This window comes from Cibotium barometz, chromosome 31, assembly GCF_041138505.1.
Source record: "Cibotium barometz isolate CiBa-2024 chromosome 31, ASM4113850v1, whole genome shotgun sequence".
NCBI lineage: Eukaryota > Viridiplantae > Streptophyta > Polypodiopsida > Cyatheales > Cibotiaceae > Cibotium > Cibotium barometz.
The window spans coordinates 10,062,967-10,084,903 of record NC_141076.1 but is presented as its reverse complement, the minus strand read 5'-3'; the positions used below and the strand labels follow the sequence as shown (position 1 = coordinate 10,084,903).

Here is a 21,937-nt window from a genome sequence, read left to right as displayed (position 1 = left end):
CTCACCCCGCAAAGGCACTCAAACGTTTGAAACCTGCACAAAAAACACACAAACAGAGATTAGTGTAAACACCATGCAACACACACACACACACACACAGAGAGAGCAGCGAGAACAGAGAGAAAGAGAGCATAGATAGAGAGAGAGCAGTGAATCTATTTGGTAAAAATGTCACCAGCGCTCAGACGTTTGAAACCTGCACAGCAACACACAAACAAATTTATTAGTCTAAACAGCATGCAACACACACACAGCAGCGAGAGAGAGAGAGAGCATAGAGCGAGAGAAAGAGAGCATGCAACACACACACATGAGAGAGAGAGAGGGAGAGAGAGAGAGAGAGAGAGAGAGAGAGAGAGAGAGATCACTAGCAGTTTGCTCATCTTGCAGGTACGTGGAAGACGGAGAAAAAAAAAAAACGTTTAGGTGAAGACGAAGGATGCCCTGAATTTGAAACCCGCTAACCGTTGCAACCTCTACACGGCATACTTTCTATGTAGATCCATGTAAATTCTCTGCAACCTTTGAGAGCAGAGGGCGGCGGCATAACCACCACCCAGCTTTTCGCACAGACTAGACAGACGTCGCTAGGCTGACGCGACTGCGTGGAGTGAACCAGACTAGAGAGACGTCGGCATAATGCATCGCAGATTGCATGGCGAGAGAGAACATAGGTCAAAAAAAACTCACCACGTGGCGAAGGAGAGGATGCCCTGTTAGATAGGGATTTCTAATTGTCCAAATTGAAAAAAAAAAACACTTAGGGTGTTCCCACCGCGAAGGTAACTAAAGGGATCACATTTTGTGATCACACATTATCCTCGAGCAACTGTATCCTTGGGAAAAGTGAGAAATGGTAGCGTGGCCAACGACTGCCTGCAGCTTGTGTCTCCCTGCACAGTTCTCATGCTGCAGTCTTGCCCATACCAACGAGAGCAGGCCATTGATGCTGCAACCGAAGGCTTGTGTGACGCTCAGACAATTTTCAATGTGCAGTCTCCAGAGGAGGGCAAAAAGTGCAAATTGGAGCTGTTTGGCGAGCGCCCAAGAAGGACAGGAAGAGGTGAATTCTGAAGGGGGATCAGGGGGAGGCCTTGCCCAAGTGGAGAAGGCCAAAGGGGGTGAGGTTGGGCTCTACGAAGACGCAGCGAAGAAAACAGGGAAAGGCGCTGTGATTGCAGATTTCCTCAAGGTTTTTGGGCATCTCCTTGAGCGCCCATATGGGGGAGGAGAGTCGGTGGCAGCAGCGGGCGCCGTGGTCATAGAAAGAGTGGTCTCGGACGCCCAGGCCCTTCGCGGACAAGAAGGTGTGAACGACCAGGACATCTTCGAAATGCTTAAAGTCCTCCGGTTTCTCGAAATGGACATGGAGCTGGTCAGTGCCGCCCGCAAAGAAGAAACCCTCCTGGAGAGGCTGGAGACCGCTAAAGCACACTGTAGGCAAGCTTTCCTCATAGCTGATGCCCTTTAACAGTAGCCCTTTTTTTTTTGAGTTTATTGCCTTGGCTACTTGAATTGCAAAACAGAGATTATAGTGTACACTAATTTGAATCATTTTGGCATATTTTTCCCACTGTGTACGAGGTTCTAGAAAATTTTCAGCATCTCTCTTTGGGTGTCCGCCAATGTGTACCATATCCAAAACTAACATATCACAATAGGTTAAGTGTTTGTACCCTATGGGATAGTGGAGCGCCATGGGTCATCTTTTTCTCCTCTGAAATTGGCGAGTCTCATCCGAGAGTAGGGACCGATTTGAGTGATAACAACATGCAAATGAACTTAAAAGACCATTCCACATGCCATGTGGTATGACAAGTTAGACACTGCAGCTCTGCCACTACAGTTTTTTTCAAAATTCAAGCCATGATTGCTGATGTTACAGATCCTGTAAACTTTCTTGCAAGCAGATTGGGCAGTTCAAATAACGCTTCCCACAACCCATGACCATGATGATGAGTGTAAGGCACTAGACCCGAGGTTTCATTTGAATGAGTATGTACACGTTTTCCTTAACAATAGCCGTCGTTGGATATGGGCCATGGTATTGATAGTGTTCATCCTAACATAAAAACCCGTTTTGCCCTCTCGAAACGGCACAAAATGTTTCTGGCACGAAACGTTTCGAAACAAAACGAAACTTGCCCATCGAAACAGTGTTTCGCCCAAATGTAAAGTGAGGTCAGAAAAACGGGCGGGAGTTTTTTTTCTCAAATGCGATTTTTGCCGTTGTTTCCATCTTTGTTTGCTGCCCGTTTGCCACTTCACGCATCCGACACTTCTTCTCGGCCACAACCTATTGCTCCGCCTCTTCTCCTCGTCCACTCCTCCTTTTCGCTCCTTCACTTCTCCTCCACGCCTCCTCTTCCTCTTTCTCTCTTCTCCTCCACGGTCCACCCCTCCTCTTTCTTCCTTTTCTTGTCTTCCAACTTTCTCTCCTTTTCTTCTCAACGTCTTTCCTTTTCTTCTCACCTCGCTCTTCCCTTCCAACTTGTTTTTTTCCTCCTGTCTTTCTCTTCTTTCCTTGGCCAAATTTTGAAAATACCAAAAAACCTACTCCCAAAATCATGAATTTCATACCCACTAGTCCCAAAAAATGGATATTCATCTTTCTATCGGTTATGTTATAAATTTGGTATGTGTATATAAGCCACTTTCTAATACGCGATGGTTGGCTTTTCTACAAAGGCTGACTGTGTGTCATGAAGTCGTTCAGGGCAGCTCTTCTCCATGATGCCCATGGCGCCATTACTGGTGGTCATAGGGGCATGAATTCGACTCTGGAGAAATTGGAACGGCAATATTATTGGCCAAAGATGAGGCAAGATGCGTTTACATATGTACAACGCTATGATATTTGTCAAAAGGTGAAAGCTCCTCGCGGAAAGAAGATAGGGTTATTACAGCCCTTACCAATTCGTGAGGCCCTTTCCAAGATATTTCAATGGACTTTGTTACGAACCTGCCTCCCAGTCCGAGTAAGCGTAATACTCAGTGCTTAACTATAGTTGATAGATTTAGCAAATTTGTTATGCTTATTCCTTGCAGGGCCAATGTGACCGCCAAGGATGTTGCCTAGTTGTTCATTCGGCATTGGTACCCGATTGGCGGGATTCCTAGGACCATAGTGTCAGACCGAGATGCTGAGTTTACCAGTCATTTTTGGAGGGCATTGTTTGATAACTTTGGTACTAAATTGAATTTTTCCAGTGCATTCCATGGCCAGACAGAGATATATAACCAGTTGGCCTTTGATGTGCTGAAGTGTTATGTCCACGATCAGCAAGGTAAGTGGGAATCTTATTTGCCTTTAGTTCAAGCTGTTTTGAATGATTCTTTTTCTTAAGCTATTGGCAGGACTCCATATGAGGCAGCGTTTGGAAGACCTTTCCAGTCGTTTTTGACCAAGACCTCGTCTTCAGTACCTGAAGCGAACACAATGACAGAGTCTTACCAGGAGATTTTAGAGTCAGTAAAAGAAAGGTTGGCTAAAGCGCAAGAGGCCTACACTCGCCAGGCCAATAAAGACCGAAGGGATATAAAGTTTTCGGACGAGGATTGGGTTTATCTTCGGATTATGAAGCAAAGGTTGAAACAGGTGGGAAGCGATGCCCAAAGTTGTCTTTCAGGAGCTTCGGACCCTTTCCCATCCAGAAAAAGATCAATGAGGTTTCCATGTAGTTGAAGCTACCTCTGAGTTGGACTATGCACGATGGTTAAAGCCATATGCAGGTCCTATCCCTTCAGAAGTTAAAGATGAGGCGGAACCATATATTATTGATGCAGCAGAAGTTATGGTTCCAGAACAAATCCTTCTGCACCGTTTCAAGCATGGCTCAGGCCGAAGACATAGACAGTTCCTCACGAAGTTTCAAGACCGAGGGACCCACGAAGCGGTATGGCTTGACAAAGAGTTTTTCGAAGACTATCCGGCGTTATTGACGGATTATTTGGAGGCTATGCAGCTTTTGTCAAGTTAAGCAGAAGGGGATGTCACGTGCATCCCGCACTTGGATGCCATGTAGACATACCTGTACAGAAGGTGGAGGACCTGGGATGGTAAACTGGTCCCATGTGAGCCCAGTCCGGGACGAGTCAGCCAGGGATCCATCCCAGTCGTTCGAGGTCAGGTGTGCATTGTCCTGCACATGAGTCCAAGGTTAGGTGTGCACTGTCTTGCACATGAAACATTGCCAATCCGCGCTGTGTGTCTATGTATGGTATTGGATGCCAGATCATTGTGTAGGTAGTTAGGGTTTGCTTTTAGGAAAAGGGGCCAGTCCATAGGGCTACCCCAAGTCCTTGTGTGGGCATGGGGACAAGGTAAACCACCCCCATGAGGGCCAAGAAGGCCCTGGCTGAACCCACCGCCATGGAGGGGTTGTAGGACAGCCCTAGGGGCAGGCCAGGGGTAGCTTACAGGATATGCAGCCTTTATATGGCTGTAGGGCAAGTATGGGGCAGCCCATACAGGCTGCCTAGTCCCCAAATAGCCTAAAGACAGTGCCCAGCCCTATCTTGCACAGGCGCTGCCCAGCCATCAAGGGACTGATGTGTAGCCTTTTTGGAGATTTGTCTAGCATTTAATGCTATTATTCAGTCGTGGGCAGAATTAATGCTGGCCGCGTGGTTTAGAACTGGCCGACTGCTCATTTGGAGTAGTATAAATAGATGAGCCACAATCCCATTGTGTTATCTCATAATTCACCAAGTGCTAAGGCAATCAAGGGCCAGGACAGCCAAGGAGTGGCTATTATTCAGTCGTGGGCAGAATTAATGCTGGCCGCTTGGTTTAGAACTGGTCGACTGCTCATTTGGAGTAGTATAAATAGATGAGCCACAATCCCATTGTGTTATCTCATAATTCACCAAGTGCTAAGGCAATCAAGGGCCAGGACAGCCAAGGAGTGCTAACGCAAAGGGATGAAGGACTCCAAGTCAAGGGCAGAGTTATCTCAGCCAAGAAAGGTCAAGTTTTTCATGTATTTTCTTTCAGATTTACATCATTCTAAGAAAGCAAGTACACCATTCGTGGTGGAGGCCCTACAGATGGTATTTGGGACCCAATACTGTGTTCTCTTCTCTTCCCCTCTCTCTCTCTCTATTTTTTGCACATCTTCCTTCAGTTTTGTGCGTTCATTCCATCGCGAAAAGTGTGCTGATTTCTGAGCATTGAAGTTACCGATCTCCCCCGAAGCTTCCGCATGCTACAGCTGATCCTAAACCACGGAAGCAGGGGTATGAGAAGAAAGCCAAGCCTCAACATTCGGCTCCCAGCTACCCAAATTTTCAGCCATACCCCGATTCTTCTTCTTCTTTTCCCCCACCTACCCATGGAAACCCTTTTAATACTTCTCATCCTAGTTCCTTTGGCGGAGGCTCTGTCTTTCATTCCATGACGGGTGTACCCAACATGGGCATGACTGGGAGCTATGGTATGCAACCAGGTATGTATGGAGGTATGCCTGTATGGAACTTACGGTGGTGGTAGTGGAAGTGCTTTTGGTATGCCTGGTATGGGAGGTGGTATGATGGGCATGGGATCTAATGCTGTGGGCAATTCTTTTCTCAAACCACATCCATATGATAATCTTGTTCAGGGCGAGAAGCCAAAAGTTTATAAAGAGGGTGGTGTTGCAGTAAAGTTTGATACTTTTAGTGGTGCAAAGGATCGTTTGAAGGCTCTCACCTTCATTCAACAATTTGATGCAGCATTTTCTGGTGGTAACTTCACAGAGGCATCGAAGGTACGGAAGGCAGCTTCTTTCCTAGAGGGAAATGCTCTTCAATGGTGGTCGACACTTCTTCATCAGGGAATAGCACCTAGCACTTGGGTGGAGTTCAAGCAAATCTTCTCTTCTTTATGGTTGACACCGACTTTTGAGGTGGATGTTATGACAGCTTGGCATCGATTAGATTCTAGAGATTGTAGCAATCTGGAAGAATATAACAAGAAATTTTGGGTTTCCTTTGCTGCCGGTCACATCCTTTAGGCCGGTGTCACTGGCTGAGCAGGTAGAGACATATTGCTGTGGATTACCCAAGGAGCTTCGAGACTATTGCATAAAAACAAAGGTCATCAATATGACTCAGATGATAGAAAATGCTCAGCCTGGTGTCTGAGTTGGACAAGGAAAGATTGGATTTTCTCAAAAGTTTTCAAGATTGTTTTTTAGAGGCTTTGCCAAGGGAGTTGCCGCATGCTAGGCTTGAGGATCATGGGATTGATTTGATTCCTGGAAGCTCACCACCGAATAAGCCACCCTATAGGGTGAGTGCAGCCCAACAAGAAGAGATTATGAAACAAGTGCGTGATCTGTTGGACAAAGGGTTGATTCAGCCGAGCTCTTCGCCCTATTGTTCACCAGTGCTTTTGGTACAAAAGAAAGATGGTTCTTGGCAGATGTGCATTGATTACAGGGCACTGAATAAGATTACCATCAAGAATAGATTCCCTATACCACGAATCGATGATATCTTGGACCAGTTACAGGGAGCAGCTTACATCAGTCGCATTGATCTGAAGAGTGGATATCATCAAATTTGCATCAGGCCAGAAGATGTGCACAAGACAGCTTTCTGGACAACTTTTGGACTTTATGAGTTTTTGGTCATGCCTTTTGGTCTTACGAATGCTCCAGCGACTTTTAACAGGATGATGGATCGGATTTTTCGACCCCACCGTGCTTTTGTGGGCACCTTCATTGATGATATGATTGTGTTTTCTCATTCAGAGAAGGAGCATCAGGAGCATTTGACCAAAGTGTTTGAGGAACTCAGAAAGCATAGATTGGTTGTCAACAAAAAGAAGAGTGAATTTTTCATGCAGGAGATTCACTTTCTTGGGCACATAGTGTCTAAGGATAGCGTCAGGATGGATCCAACGAAAATTGAAGCAATAAAGAATTGGCCGGATTTGCAGACTATACATGATGCGAGAAGTTTCTTAGGACTTTGTTCATATTAAAGGAGGTTTATCCGATTCTTTGCAGAAATTGCTTCACCTTTACATCACCTGACCAAAAAGGATGTAAAATTTCAATGGACAGAGAAGGAAGTGGAAGCTTTCAACAAGCTTAAGGAAAAGCTAACCACTGGTCCAGTTTTGGTTCTACCGGATCTACATAAACCCTTTGTGGTACAGTGTGATGCATGTGGGAATAGCATTGGAGCTGTTCTTATGCAGGATGGACATGTTATTGCTTACGAGAGTAGAACTTTGTTACCAGCAGAAAGGAATCTACAAGTTTATTAGAAGGAGCTTCTTGCGGTTATTCATGCTCTTTCTACTTGGAAGCATTACCTTCTTGGGGCTGATTTCATTGTTCAGAGTGATCATCAGACTCTACGATACTTCCTTACTCAAACGAAGCTCTCAGAGAAGCATATGAGATGGGCTAACTTTTTATCCATGTTTCACTTTTAGATTGTTCATGTGGATGGTAAAAAGAATGTGGTTGCGGATGCCTTATCTAGGAAACCACATGTGGCCGCCGTCTCTATTATCTTTCATCATGAACTTGATGATATGCGAGAACAATATGCTCATGACGCAGATTTTGAGCGGATTTTTGATCGTTCGACTAAAGGAGAGTGAGTTGATCATTATTCTCTCAAGGAAGGATTTTTGATGATGCATGACAAATTGTGTCACATCTCAGTTGAGGCAAAAGTTTTTGACAGAATGCCATGCTCCGCCTTATGCAAGCCATCGTGATATTGAGGTTACAGTGAAAGCTTTGGAGACATTCTTTTATTGGCCTAGTATGCGCAGGGATGCTGATGCTTTTGTTTATGATTGTATCATTTGTCAGAAGGTGAAGTATGACCGTCAAAAGACACCTGGGTTACTTCATCCTTTGCCTATTCCAGATAGACCGTGGGAGAGTATTGCTATGGATTTTATCTTTGATCTTTCTAGGACAAAGAGTGGGAATGATGGCATTTGGACTATCGTGGATCGTTTCAGCAAGCAGGCCCATTTCATTCCAGTCAGGAAGAAGATTAATGCAGAGCAAATGGTGAAGATTTTTTCACAAATATCTTCAGTACCGTGGGATGTCCACATCTATTGTTAGTGACCAAGATCCTCGAATGACGAGATTATTTTGGAGAACATTGTTCGAGAACATGAAGACTTCCTTGAAGTTCTCATCGTCTTTTCATCCACAAACAGATGGGCAATCGGAAATTGCCAACTCAGCTGTATTGGATCTTCTAAAGTGTTATGTTTCAGATCATAAGGAGCAGTGGGAAAAGTATCTTCCTTTGGTCGCGTTTGCTTACAACACCACCATTCACACTTCGACAGGTAAGGCACATTTCGAGATTGTGGAAGTTGGGAAGAAAGTACCTCCGATCCTACATACAAAAGATAAGATCTTCGAGGCAGATCGTTTTGTGGAGAATATGGATGAGGCTTACAAGAAAAGGTTAAGGTGGCTTTTCAAAGGACTCAAGAGAAACAGAGGAAAGCAGCAAACCTTCACCGTCGATCATTGGTTTTTGATTTGGGTGATTGCGTGCTTTTGAGATTTGAGAAGGCTAGACTGAGGAAAATGAAGGGTAAACAACACTTATATCCTAAACTGAGTATGCGGTACTATGGGCCTTTTCAGGTGATTGAGAAGATGAGTGATGTTTCTTATCGTCTTCAGTTACCGGATCATTGGAGGATTCATAATGCATTCCATGTGAGTCTTCTTAAACCTTTCGGAGGTGAGGTGCCTATAGATCAGGTTGATGAGACAACCAGAAGTCGAAGAACTAGATGAGATTCTTCAACCGCCGGAACAGATTTTGGCACATAAAGAAAGAAAAGTCGGAGGAAAAGTTTCACATCGATATCTGGTGAAGTTTGTGAACTATTCACCTATGGATTCGAAGTGGATGGAGGAGGGTGACTTGGCAGATTCACCGAGGATACTACAACTTCTCCCTTGTCACAGAGTTCACTTGGATGAGATGTGAAAGTCGCTTGGTGTTCTTATCAGCACGCCCGAGATACTGAACTGACAGTATATCTGCCTATGGGACTTCTATGATATATGTGTACTAGTCACATGGTTTGATTCATGGATATACGAATCTTTTGAGAGAATGGGGACGCCTATTCTAGACTTTCATTTGATATGCATCAGCTACTCATGTTTATGATGCTGATCGTGGGTCCTGTGGGATGGCCATGAGCGGCGGAGCAGGTAAAGCATCTAGGGGGACATGACTATTCACAAGGTGGATGCTCTTGATTTATGTTATTCAGATGTTCTGTTTCAGTTGGCAGAACATAACTTTCTCGTTGCTCTTTTAGGTTCTGTTTCAGTCTGGCAGATCCTTTGAATGAACAATCGAGGACGATTGCTTTGTTTTAAGAGGGGGGTATGTTACAGGACTGAGTATTTTACCTCTTTTTCTTAAGCATTGTGATTATTTTTAATCATGTTTAGCATTCATTGATCATGTTTAATCCTGTATATGCATGTGTAAGTTTGTACACGTGTGTGGATGCAGATACATGTTTGGTGTGTTGTGTTTACATGTGTGTGCATGTTCATGTGCATATGTTTTTCTCTTACCTTGCTGCAGGTGTAGCAGTTTCTCTCTCAAGACTGCTTGTGGGACAACCCAGTCAGCACCTGACACGTTTCATAGGTCCTGGCAGCTGATTCGTGGTATTGGCTGGTTGCACAGGCAGGGCTGCAGGCACTGCCACGTAGGCGGCTGACATGGCAGGCACAGGCACACGTGTGGCTTGTCGGCTGAAGCAATCCTACAGGCGTACACAAGCAAGAGAGAGAGAGAGAGAGGCGAAGGCGACAGGCAGCAAACGCAAGAGCGAAGGAAGAAAACGCCGGGCAGCAGTGAAACGCAAACGCACCGGACAGCAAGGAGAAAGCGCAAGGAAAAAAAAATGCGCCGAAGAGAAAAGCGCCGAGCAGTTGCGTGGAATTTCAGAAAACGCTTTCGCCATGTGTATTTTTTTTAAAAATTTTAAAAAAAGAGAGAGGGAAAAGCTATTCGAAGAGATTTTAATGAGATAAAAGCTCTTGCAGTAGTTTTTTTCCTAAGGGGGAAAAGCATAGCTTTTCACCCCTAATCTTGTATAAAAAGGGGGCCAAGACTCTTGTTTCCCAACAACACAAATTGGGTGAAAGTTTGAAGGAGATCTCCTCCACGTGAATCAAGGAGGCATCTTCTCGGGAATTGTACAAGGGCTACGCTGACTTCAAGTGATAAATAAATACCTGTGGGGGCGCCACGTTTTGGGGCCAATTGGTCTTTTGTGCAGGAGCATTCTAGCTCCACTTATTCTTTTTCTTCTTCTTCCAAGTTTATTATTCCAACTCGTAAAGAGATTTAAGTGTGATTAAGTATGCTCACCGTCCGTCAAGTTTCTGAAGGCCGGTTTCACATTGTGCAGGGCTGAAATCCCTCCCCTGGTCCTTGATCACTAGATATTTGTGATAGATTTACAATTCACTGATTTGCTTCTCAGCATAAAGGCATTCATGGACGCGCATGCGGCTAAAATGGAGGCTATATCTGCCTGTCTCGATAGGATGGAGTCGGCACCTTGAGCACCTAGTATTCGGGATTTGGAAACTACAAGGGCCCGTGCGTCGGAGCACGTGTTGGACGATTCCGAGGACAAAGTGGCAAAACTTTTGGAGGAGGATTTTTCACTCCTTTGGATGCAAGCAAGGATGTACTGGATGAGCTTCGCTTCCAGTCTAGCACTCATCATTCTACACCTATGCGTAGTGGGCAAGAGAGACGCCGTTCGTGTCACTGATGGTCTCCTTCGCAAAGTCCCTCTCCACCGGATTCTTTGAACAGTTTCCGCTCACCTTCACTGGCTTGATGTCGGGGGACTACTGGTTTGCCGAGTTCTTCTTCTGTGCCTCGTGAGGAACGAGCTCAATTAATGAAGCTTTTGAAGCCTCCCAAGTTCAACGGGAAGAAGGAAAAGTCGTCACCAATTGGATCCGCGAGATGGCCGCCAGGTGGTTCAGATATTTTTCACCTCCATTTGGTGCATACTGCTTTGACGGGTCTTGTAACTACAGTGGCCAGGTGTGAACATCCTTGGGCACCGTCTCGTGAACAATATGCACGTCAACACTTAAAATGTAACAGCCACAATGCACCAAACAAGACTGTGTCGGAGTAGATTGTCAAAGCTGACTCATCGAAAGAGTGAAAATAACCTGGCCACCAATCTCATTCACATGGAGGGGAGTGAATGCGAAAATGTCGTCCCAAGACCACGTATGAACAGGCGCTGTCGTATTAGAGACTGGCTCACACCCTTGGAGAGACCGTGGCTCAAGCCTCCTTGGTGCATGTACACAAACAGGTACATGCACACGAACAGGTACTAGTACGCGGTTCCCAATAGCAGGTACTCAATCAGGTACACGCGGAGCTGGTTCACAACAAATACATCCTGTACAGTAGATGCAATGTGCTATTCAGCAGGTACAAGAAGATGTAAAGTGGGTACCAGAGGTACAGATCGGCTAGTACAACTACTGGTGCAGCAAGTACTACTGTAAGTACAGCACGTACAGTAGGTTTATCAGCAAGTACAGCAATTGGTGCAGCAAGTACTACTGTAAGTACAGCAGGTACAGGAGTGTTTCCAGCAAGTATAACAGATACAGTGGGCTGTATGGCAGGTACAGTAGGCTGTACAGCAGTCAGGTACTGCAAGTACAGTACAGTAGGTGCAATCGGCACATCAAGTATGGTACATCAGTTGGGTACTGCAGGTTCAGTACAGTAGGTATAGTTGGTACAGCAGGTACAGTACAGTGGTGCAGTTGGTACAGCAAGTACAGTACAGCAGTTGGGTAGTGAAAACTTGAGAGAGAGAGAGAGAGAGAGATAGAGAGAGAGAGAGAGATGAAATGATATATTAACGTCTTCAAAAGGCCAAAATGACCTATGAGACCAAAAAGGTTACAACAATTGGTGGATCTGATACAATGTATGTGTAAGAAAAGCTAAAACAACTAAACAACTTACTGAAACTGAAACAACAACTATGGGGAAAAGTAAGGTACTAAAACAACTAAACAACTTACTGAAACTGAAACAACAACTAGGAGCTCCTAATGGATAACATCTGGGAAGGAAAACTCCAGCAACAAAGGTAAGCATCATATACATCGCTATCCAAAGATGTCTCTCATCGGTCGATGGCGGATATCCTTAATGTCCTCCATGGTGAGTACTTTGACTGGACGTCTCCCATGCCATGCTAGTATGGTCCTGATCCTCTGTTGTAGTCTCCGCCGGTGTCGAGAAACCCACCTCAAACCAAGGTGGGCACCTCCTTTTAGTGCGCACACACTTATGTGTGTTTACATGGTCAAAAGGATGTCCACAGGTCGGGCCGGTGCCCCGTGCCCGACTTTAATAAATGTGAACAACAAAGGTTATAAAACCTTTAGAATAATAAAGAAGGGTTTAAATGGATACTTACCACGTGTTCACATGCCACAAACCATGTCAAAATACAGGGCACTCGCACGGTTCACGGGTGGGTGTCCCTTGCCTGTGTATTGGACACATCATAGCAGGTAGTCACATGAAAAAGTCATGCAAAATCAGTTTCAAGTAAGCAGAGATGTGTGCACGTGCATTATGCAATGGATATATCTCCCGTTCCGAGAGCCTGTAAATAGCAAGTCTTCCCGAGCACGGAATTGATCAGTGGGACGTCCTAGCCACACTACGGGTGACATGAGGCCTTGCCTCCTGTAGGTGGCATGAGTCGTGGCCTCAGTACGGGCGACACGAAGCTCCCTGCCCTCTCATACTTTGGCACGAAGTAGGGGAGGGCCACTTGGGCAGCCAAATGGTGACAGGTGCCCCTCTCTTGTGGTGGGAAGACCACCTTAGGCACTACTCCGTTACTTGCTGGTATGACTGCCTCAAGGCGTTCTTGAAGCAATTTTTTTTTTGTAGATTATGAGTGAACTGAATAAATAGTGGGAGCATTTTATGCAGAAACATGGTGACTCTTTAACCATGGTGACTCTTTAACCGACTATGTCGCTCGTTTTTGGAAGGTTTTGTTGATGCTCCCAAGAACTGTCTAGTGGTCGGAGCAGGTTGAGTGATATGTGGATGTACTGGATGGGCTTTTCTCCCAGTTCGGCACTCATCATTCTACACGCGCGTGTAGCCAGGTGGAGAGACGCTGTTCGCATCATCGACAGTCTCCTTCACAAAGTCTCTCTCCACTAGATTCTCGTAACAGTTCTCGCTTATCCTTACCGGCTCGACGTTGGGAGACTACCGGTTTGTCGAGTTCTTTCTCCATACCTCGTGAGGAACGAGCTCAATCAATGAAGCTTTTGAAGCCTCCCAAGTTCAATGGGAAGATGGACGGAGAATTTGTTATTAGTTGGACTGGCAAAATGGTTGCCACGTTGCCAGTAGCAGGTGGTTCATATATTTTTCAGTTCCATTTGTGCATACGGCTTTGATGGATGCTGCTCTTTTGTGGTGGGAAGACCACCGTCCCCAAGGCGGTCTCGAAGTAGTTTATTCTTGTAGATTACGAGCGTGAATTGAAGAAACAGTAGGAGCTTTTAATGCAGAAACATGGCGACTCGATAACCGACCATCTCGCTCATTTTTGGAAGCTTTTGCTGATACTCCCAAGTACTGTTGGACGGTCATCGAAGTAGGTTGAGCAATTTGTGGATGGTTTGAAACCGTCTTTGCATGTAGACGTTCGTGCATATCGGCCTTGTAATCTTTCAGATGTGGTTCATATCTTGCTACAACCCTCGAGATGTGTGAGAGTTCCAAGTTTGGGACTCAACAATTGGGCAACAGAAAGGCAAAGACAAGGGTAGCCAGTCCAAGGCCAAGGATGGTAAGGAAAAGGCAAGTGGGGGAGCCTTGGCGACTCGCCTCATCCCTGAAGAGCGTCACACCAAGATGGTTGTTGGACAGTGACTCCACCGAGTATATTGCGGGGAGGATTGTCCGAAGACCTTGGAGGAGCAATCCGAGGAGGCGGCTTCTTCAGAACCGGAGGATGAGTGTGAAGGAGATGCATGTGTGCACATCTCAGTCTTTTTCATTTCTTGGTTGAGCACACCCCCATGGTGCTTCATTGTATCAGGCCACAGGTATGATCGAAGGAAGTTTTCAGTCAGGTCTCTGAGGGAGAGTCTTCACAGTTGCCGTTTGCACTTAGTGAAGAATCTTTGGCTTAAGTAGTTGTCACTTCAGTTCCTGGGGTCATTCATGAGGACTTGCCATTTGCATTGGGTGGAGTATCTTGAGTGTTTGATATCATAGAGGCACCACAAGAGGACATGTCATCAGATTCTGTCTTCGTCGTGGAGGATAGGCCAATTGGTGTATCTTCACCGCGCACAGATTTCTTGGAAACTGTACCGACAACAACCGGGGTTTTGACTTTGGTGTATCAGTGGATGTATTACTTGGAGTATGTTCCATAGGACATGGGTGGTTTAGACATACAAGTGCCAAGCAGTAGTGATGGATACAGATTTGGTGCAACGTTTCTGAGGAGTATGATTCTTGGTTCTGCTTTCTTCCTTCAGGGTGGATTGGAGACGGTGCAAGCAGTTCTTGTGCTCCATCTGAGCTGATGCATTAGTGGTTGGAGTGTGGATAGCAGAGTTCTTGGCCAGTCTCTATAGTGTTCTTCTTGTGGGCTAATCTAGGATACTCCAAGGTTTGGGGTGTTTTTTCATGGACAGCTGGACAGAGGAAGAGTGCTTGATTAGGTGGAAGTTAGTCAACCAGAGGTTTCTCTCTATAGGTCTTTGTGTTGATGCGATGAAGATGCAATATGAGCCTTCGCAGTGGATGCCAAGTGGTCTCACAGTGTTCTAGATTTTGAGAATCTTGAGGACAACTACAATGCAAGTAGGGGAGAACTACGAGTATGCAGGGTAGAGCCAAACATCAGATAGCAGCCGAGTCAGACAACGCAGAGGACACATGGCATTGGCATGTGGCAATGATGATGTGGCAATTGGGTACAAGTGGCCAACAACAGTACTCTTGGCCAACCAAGAGCATTGGTGCATACATATACATGTGGGTAGCCAAATTGTCATATTCAGCTGCTTTCCCGAGTGTTGTACTTCACAGAGCGTTTCTCTACAAGCAAAGTGTTAGCCAAATTGAACATAGGTCACAAGGTTGTGATTTGACATCTTCATTCTTAGCCACATCTTGTACTTGAAAATTTCAGTTGTATTACTTGTTTCTTGTTCTTAATACAATCAGTAGTTTAGGACTCGTGTATGTTGTATATGTGATTCCGTTGCACTCTTCTTTCTATCTTTGCAAAACCCTAGCACATAGGCGCAAGTGTTCTACAACTTTACATCTCTTCTCCTAAAATAATGTGCCAGGCCTATGTACTATCTGCAGTCATGAAAAATTGATACATATCCAACTTGTGCACATTCTTCTTTTGAAGGGTAAGGCGGAAAGCATCAACAAGCATGCCTCAACCCATGGGAGTATGACTCATGCATGTTTTCAAGTCTAGTTACTCTTTCGTATGTAAATGTGGTTGGTTTTCCAATCGTGAACAAACTTTCTTGTGTGTCTCACATGTAAGGTCTTTTGAGGATCATGTTGTGTACGACCCTCTTGTGACTCATCCATCACCACAAATGAGTGGTGATGAAACTTCGCTTGAAGGTCTTAATTTTAGTATTGCGAAGAATGCTTAATGGTTTAATTGTGTTCCCACCGGCAAGCTTGATCATGAGGCTTGTGCCTTCAAGTGGTTGTGCTTCCTCATGCCTCCCAACAATCCTTGGTGATTTGCTGACACCAACACCACCATCATTCAATATTGTGGAGACCATCGTTCACGCCATTCATTTTGTCACTTTTGAAATAGTGTCCCATCTTATTCATGGCCCATCCTCCTCTTCAAGTTCAGTTGTGTGGGTTCTTAGATTTCTATTCATCCACAATCCAATAAGTCTCTCTAAAGTTGATAATTTCTTGCAAAAGATAACTTATTCCGAGGACGAGAAGAGTTTGAGGCGTGCTATGTCATGTGGGGTGATATTTGCACTCAGTCGGTTTGCACTCACTCGGAGGTGGGCTTGGATGTACCAATGTGTAAGAGAGTGTAGTAAATCTGTCCTAGGAAGTGGTGCCTCTAACATGGTTGAAATGAAGTCATCGATCACCTCGGAGAAAATTTTATCGTGACTATGATGACCCCCATGGACGCGGTGCCTCTTACAAGGTTAAAATGAAGTCATTCGCTAATCTTTGTGGTGACTATGATGACCCATGGAGATGGTTCCTCTTATAGGATCAAAATGAAATCATCGTGCTAATAATAACCTCAAAGAGAAATTGTGGTAACTATGATGACCCATGGAAGGCCAACTTTTACCTCCCATTGAGTCCTCCATTGCATCTAGCAATGCAGGGTGTGGTTAGATTGGTTCCATAGGTAGACGCTCCAGAACTGGCTCAGTATGCAGCCTCTAGAGAATGGTTATAGGTTCAATCAAGGCCTTTGACATGCTTTGAGGCTCCCCTCTAGGCTGTATGATAATTTGGCTCAAGCATAGGGTTTCGGATACGCTCAGGTGGGGTCAATGGTTCTACTTGGCCACTTGCTTTAGGATGGGCTCTAATTTATCATACACCTTCCTCACAAGCTCTTGGGATTGTTTCATTTGCTCCTACTTGAACATGAGATTAACACTTTGTGAAATAGGTTGACAGTTTTTTATTTTTATGAAATATGCCTACTTGGACACTTATTCCAAGTAGTGCATGGGCCTATGACATGATGAGTAGCAATAATTGTACTTATTAATAATCCAACAATTGCAAAGAACAAGAATTTTTCATTATCCATACAAATGTACCCTTCATTACAAACTCCTTTTTATACACTAAATCTATTCCTTAAACAAATGTATGTATATATGCAAGTCTGAATCACAATTCCCTATAATCTTATTAATCATTTAATTCCTATATTTCTTATAATTCGACTACCCAAATTCACTTCAAGCTCGTTTAATATACATGCATATTTGAACTTCAAACCCCTATAAATCTTATTAAACATTTAATTCCTCTCTCTTTTAATTCTACACCCCAAATTCTTCCAAATTACTTTAGGCTCATTCAATTACACCAAATAAGAAAATTTTGATTGCGATTTTTTCAAAAAGTTAAACACCACATTAGCATGTTAATACTTATGGGAAATCTTACATGTGAAAGTCAAAATTACATAGTGAAAAATCGTGTAAAAGTAAAAATTACACAGAGCTACTCTTTTTTAGTAGGATATTTATGCAACATCAAGCATGCCCATTGATTGCATCAAGTAGGAATTGAACCCATGACCTCACACTTGGGATACTAACTAGACTTTGCTATTGGGGACAAGGAGAGCAACTCTTTATCAATATATATTCAATATTCAAGAGCACTTTTCAACTGTTTGTTTCTAGCACTACAAGAAGTAAATGCATCATCCATTTAGGCATTGTAAGATACCTTAACACATTTGTTTTTTAAAGCTCTAGTCAACTTTGAAATGATGGTTTTCTTGTTCTACTAGGGTTCTAACTTAATCATTCAATTCACGTATTTTGAAAAGTTTAGTGAGCATGGGAGGACTATTATGAGATTCCCTAGTGATGACTGTTCGGGCATCTTTCAAAAATAAAACAAAAAATGGTAGCACAATTATACATGATGTGTGAGATCCCTATTCCCACCGAGCAACGGATTCGGGGTACTAGCAGCGGAAGTAGCACTTCTCGCGCGGGACAGGGGTCCCACACTCGGGGCCTCACCCACCACGGATATCCAGATAAGAGACTAATCCGTCGGTTGTTCCAAAACCGAACCCGGAAAAACTTCCTTTACCGGAAAGCACGGGCGATTCCACCAGGATAATTTTTTACTCTAACGTAGTCAAGATCATTTCTGATCAAACTGATCCAATTGCATCTATAAGATATTTGGTCAGATCAAGGAAGAAACTTGCACTTGGATCATTGGGATCAACGCTTTTTTTCCCATTCAAGAGGCACAGCCGTTGATTCCTATCCATAGAACAATTATTGTCCGGGATTTACTTTATCTATCGTAATAACAAAAGTTGAGTCTCGATTTATGGATCCATCAGTCCAGCCTAACCCTATCCAATCCCATGGGTTAGCCAACCGCCCAACCACTGTAGTGATGGGATCCAATTTGGAATTTGGTTAGGTTTTGTCCCGGGTACCAAGGAAAAGAGTTCCAAGGTCCCCTAGCCGGAAGTTCATGCAAACATAAAACTAGCCACACCACTTACACACCTAATATGAAATTGCCTTTTTCTTAGCATCAGCTAACTTTAAAACAATCCTTTAATGAAACCATAGTACCACTGATCACAATCTTCCAATTTATCCGGTTGATTCATAATTTTCCATCATTCCTTCATCAGAGTATCTATGGCATCATTGGCAACTAGAACGCTCACCACCTGTCCACTCAGGGGCCTTTTCAATAGTTTCTAGCCCATAATACTCGGCAATATAATCACTTATAAAAATCAAGATGGACTCTCATTGAAGATCAGCAAGATCAACCAACAGATCCATAAAAAGAGCCATGGACTCATCCATTGAAGACCAGCAAGGTCAATCAACCAGATCCATGCCCGTTTTCAGAAAACAACTCTTACTCCTTGTTCCAATATCTTCCTCGACGCACGCGTGGGTATCCTAGGCGACCCAGAGCCCGAGCACCGTATGGTCAGCACCCTCTAGGATCCTTCGCAGGTGACCTAGCGCTTCACTCATAGGCCGCTTCCTTGGTCCCTCATCCACCGTACCGGAAGCTCACCATTTTAATCGAACCGAGGCTGGTCAAGACCTCGGTCGACCTTGCTACGCGAGACGTCCTCCATTGACTCTCCGTCAGCAGTTGCAACTTTATCAGTTAGGTCTCCACGACCTTAATCACAAGACGGTCAAAATGCTTCCCCAGCATTCTTGACATAAAACAGCCATTTACAAACAACATTTACAAACAGTTTACAAATACAATTTCTATATTAACTCTCATTTTTTCACATTATCCCTCATTAATCCACATTACTTATTCCACATTCCATTTATATGTGTACTCATCCAATCACATCATTTTTCATCTCTTCACTTCAGATTCCTTCACATCACATATCATATATTCACATCCATATCCACATCCATACATCCACATCCACATCCACATTCACATCCATACATCCACATCCACATCCACATTCACATCCATACATCCATATCCACATCCATACATCCACATCCACATTCACATTCACATCCATACATCCACATCCACATTCACATTCACATCCATACATCCACATCTACATGCTTACCTCCATTTTCACATCCTCATCCCATATCCACATTCATACATACACATCCACATCCACATTCACATCCATACATCCACATCTACATGCATACCTCCATTTTCACATCCTCATTTATACATCCACATCCCATATCCACATTCATACATACACATCCATATCCACATCCATACATCCACATCCACATGCATACATCCACTATCACGTCCTCATTCATACATCCACATCCACATACATACATACATCCACATCCACATTCCCATTCACATCTATACATCCACATCTACATCCACATACATACATACATCCACATCCACATTCCACATTCCACATTCACAACTATACAGCCACATCTACATCCACATTCACATCTATACATCCACATTCACATACATCCACATCCACCTTCCCATTCACATCTATACATCCACATACATACATGCATCCACATCCACATTTCACATTCACATCTATACAGCCACATCTACATCCACATTCACATCTATACAGCCACATCTACATCCACATTCACATCTATGCATATACATCTTCATGCATACATCCCTTTCCACATTCATACATCCACACTCCCATCTCCACATCCACACATCCACATACATACATCCATTTTCACATTCCCATTCATATAACCCCATATGCCTTCACATCTAATCTTTTACATCACATCCATTCTCGCCCTATCACAACCCATATACATCTTATCCTATCACATGCACTTCTTACCTTATCCCATACACATCTTATCAAATCTTAATTCATCTTATTACCTCATAACTTATTTCATAAGCATCTTATCACCTCTTGTCACATCTTATACACCTCTTATTACATCCTATTACATCTCATATCTATTTATAGAATACAAGAGAATTCTTATATTTGATATAAGATTTCTTTACACATTTATTTATGCATAAATTCTATTTAAGGAGATTAATACTTTCGAAGTAAAATCAATCTTTTATGCATCCTCTTGTGCATAAATTCAATTTGGTAGGAATTACACTTTTAGAATAAAAGAATTTCTCTTATGCATCTAAGTTATGTATAAAATCCATTTATGATGAAAATCACACTTTTAGTATAAAAGAATATCTTTTATGCATACCTCTATGCATGAAATCCAAATATAATAAAAGTCACACTTTTAAAATAAAATAATCAACTTTTATGTATACCTTTATGCATGAAATTCAAATATAATAAAAGTCACACTTTTAAAATAAAATAATCAACTTTTATGCATACCTTTATGCATGAAATTCAAATATAATAAAAGTCACACTTTTATAATAAAATAATCAAATTTTATGCATACCTCTATGCATGAAATCCAATTATGATAAAAGTAACACTTTTACAATAAAATAATGCATACATCTATGCATAAAATCCAAATATGATAAAAGTAACACTTTTATAATAAAATAAACAACTTTTATGCATGAAATTCAAATATGATAAAAGTAACACTTTTATAATAAAATAATCAACTCTTATGCACACTTCTATGCATGAGATTCAATTGTGATAAAAGTAACACTTTTATAATAAAATAATCAACTCTTATGCATACTTCTATGCATGAAATTCAATTGTGCTAAAAGTAACACTTTTAAATTAAAATAATAATCTTTTATGCATACCTCTATGCATGAAATCGAATTATGATAAAAGTAACATTTTTATGTTAAAATAATAATCTATTATGCATACCTCTATGCATGAAAATCAATTATGCATAATATAAAAATCAATTTCTCTATGAATATCTTCAATTAATCTAGGATGATAATTCTTAGAATATGGTAGGAAGTCCTCTTTTCATGCTTTGAATGAAATTATTTTATGCGTAATTTTTATAAAAATTTTACCATAGCTCCGCTGCTATGACTGATAAATCTCAATTTTTTCTAAGGGATAAAGCTTATCATTAATTTGACCTCAAGTATAGATTAATCTTGGATTAAGAAAAAGCTTTATGAAAAGCTTCATTTGGATTAAGAATGGATCATGAGTATGATCATTTCTTGAGTGAGAGAGAGAAATTTCATAAAAACCATTTGAATTAAGCATAAATAGAAATTTATGTAATTCTTAACTATCATTAATCAATTAACTTCAATAGCATTCATCAAATTATGTAACTCTTCACTACCATTCATCAATTAACTTCAATAACATTCAAAAACCATTCTAATTAAGCTTCTCAAGCTTGAGAGGGGTTGAGAAGAGAGAAACATTGAGAAATTATAGAAAATGATCAAAATTCACTAATTACCTTACAAATTGCTTGATTCTTTGTTCACAGTACAGGCCCCCAACCAATCAATTGGTTAAGTATGTTGATGGAGCCACCAATGGGGATTGAAGAAAGAGGGAAGCTCCAAAAACTAGTGAATTATTAATAAATTCATAGTTCTTGGCTTAGGTGGAGTAGAGTAACGATGCATAAACACTATATATTTTTCAACAAGGGTAGGCTTCTAT

At 42.6% G+C, this 21,937-nt stretch overlaps 1 protein-coding gene across 1 annotated transcript; it reads left to right on the top strand.

The window, feature by feature from the left end:
• Positions 1–788: 788 nt before the first annotated feature.
• On the top strand, positions 789–1,570 carry CRR41 (potassium/sodium hyperpolarization-activated cyclic nucleotide-gated channel protein). Its single transcript, XM_086825421.1, has one exon. It carries the CDS (start codon positions 854–856, stop codon positions 1,469–1,471), a length of 618 nt encoding a protein of 205 aa, XP_086681547.1. The 5' UTR covers positions 789–853; the 3' UTR covers positions 1,472–1,570.
• Positions 1,571–21,937: the final 20,367 nt, after the last annotated feature.

Bases quoted from the DNA above. Each gene is read 5' to 3' on its own strand.
- CRR41 (XM_086825421.1), top strand. From the start codon at position 854: ATGGTAGCGTGGCCAACGACTGCCTGCAGCTTGTGTCTCCCTGCACAG.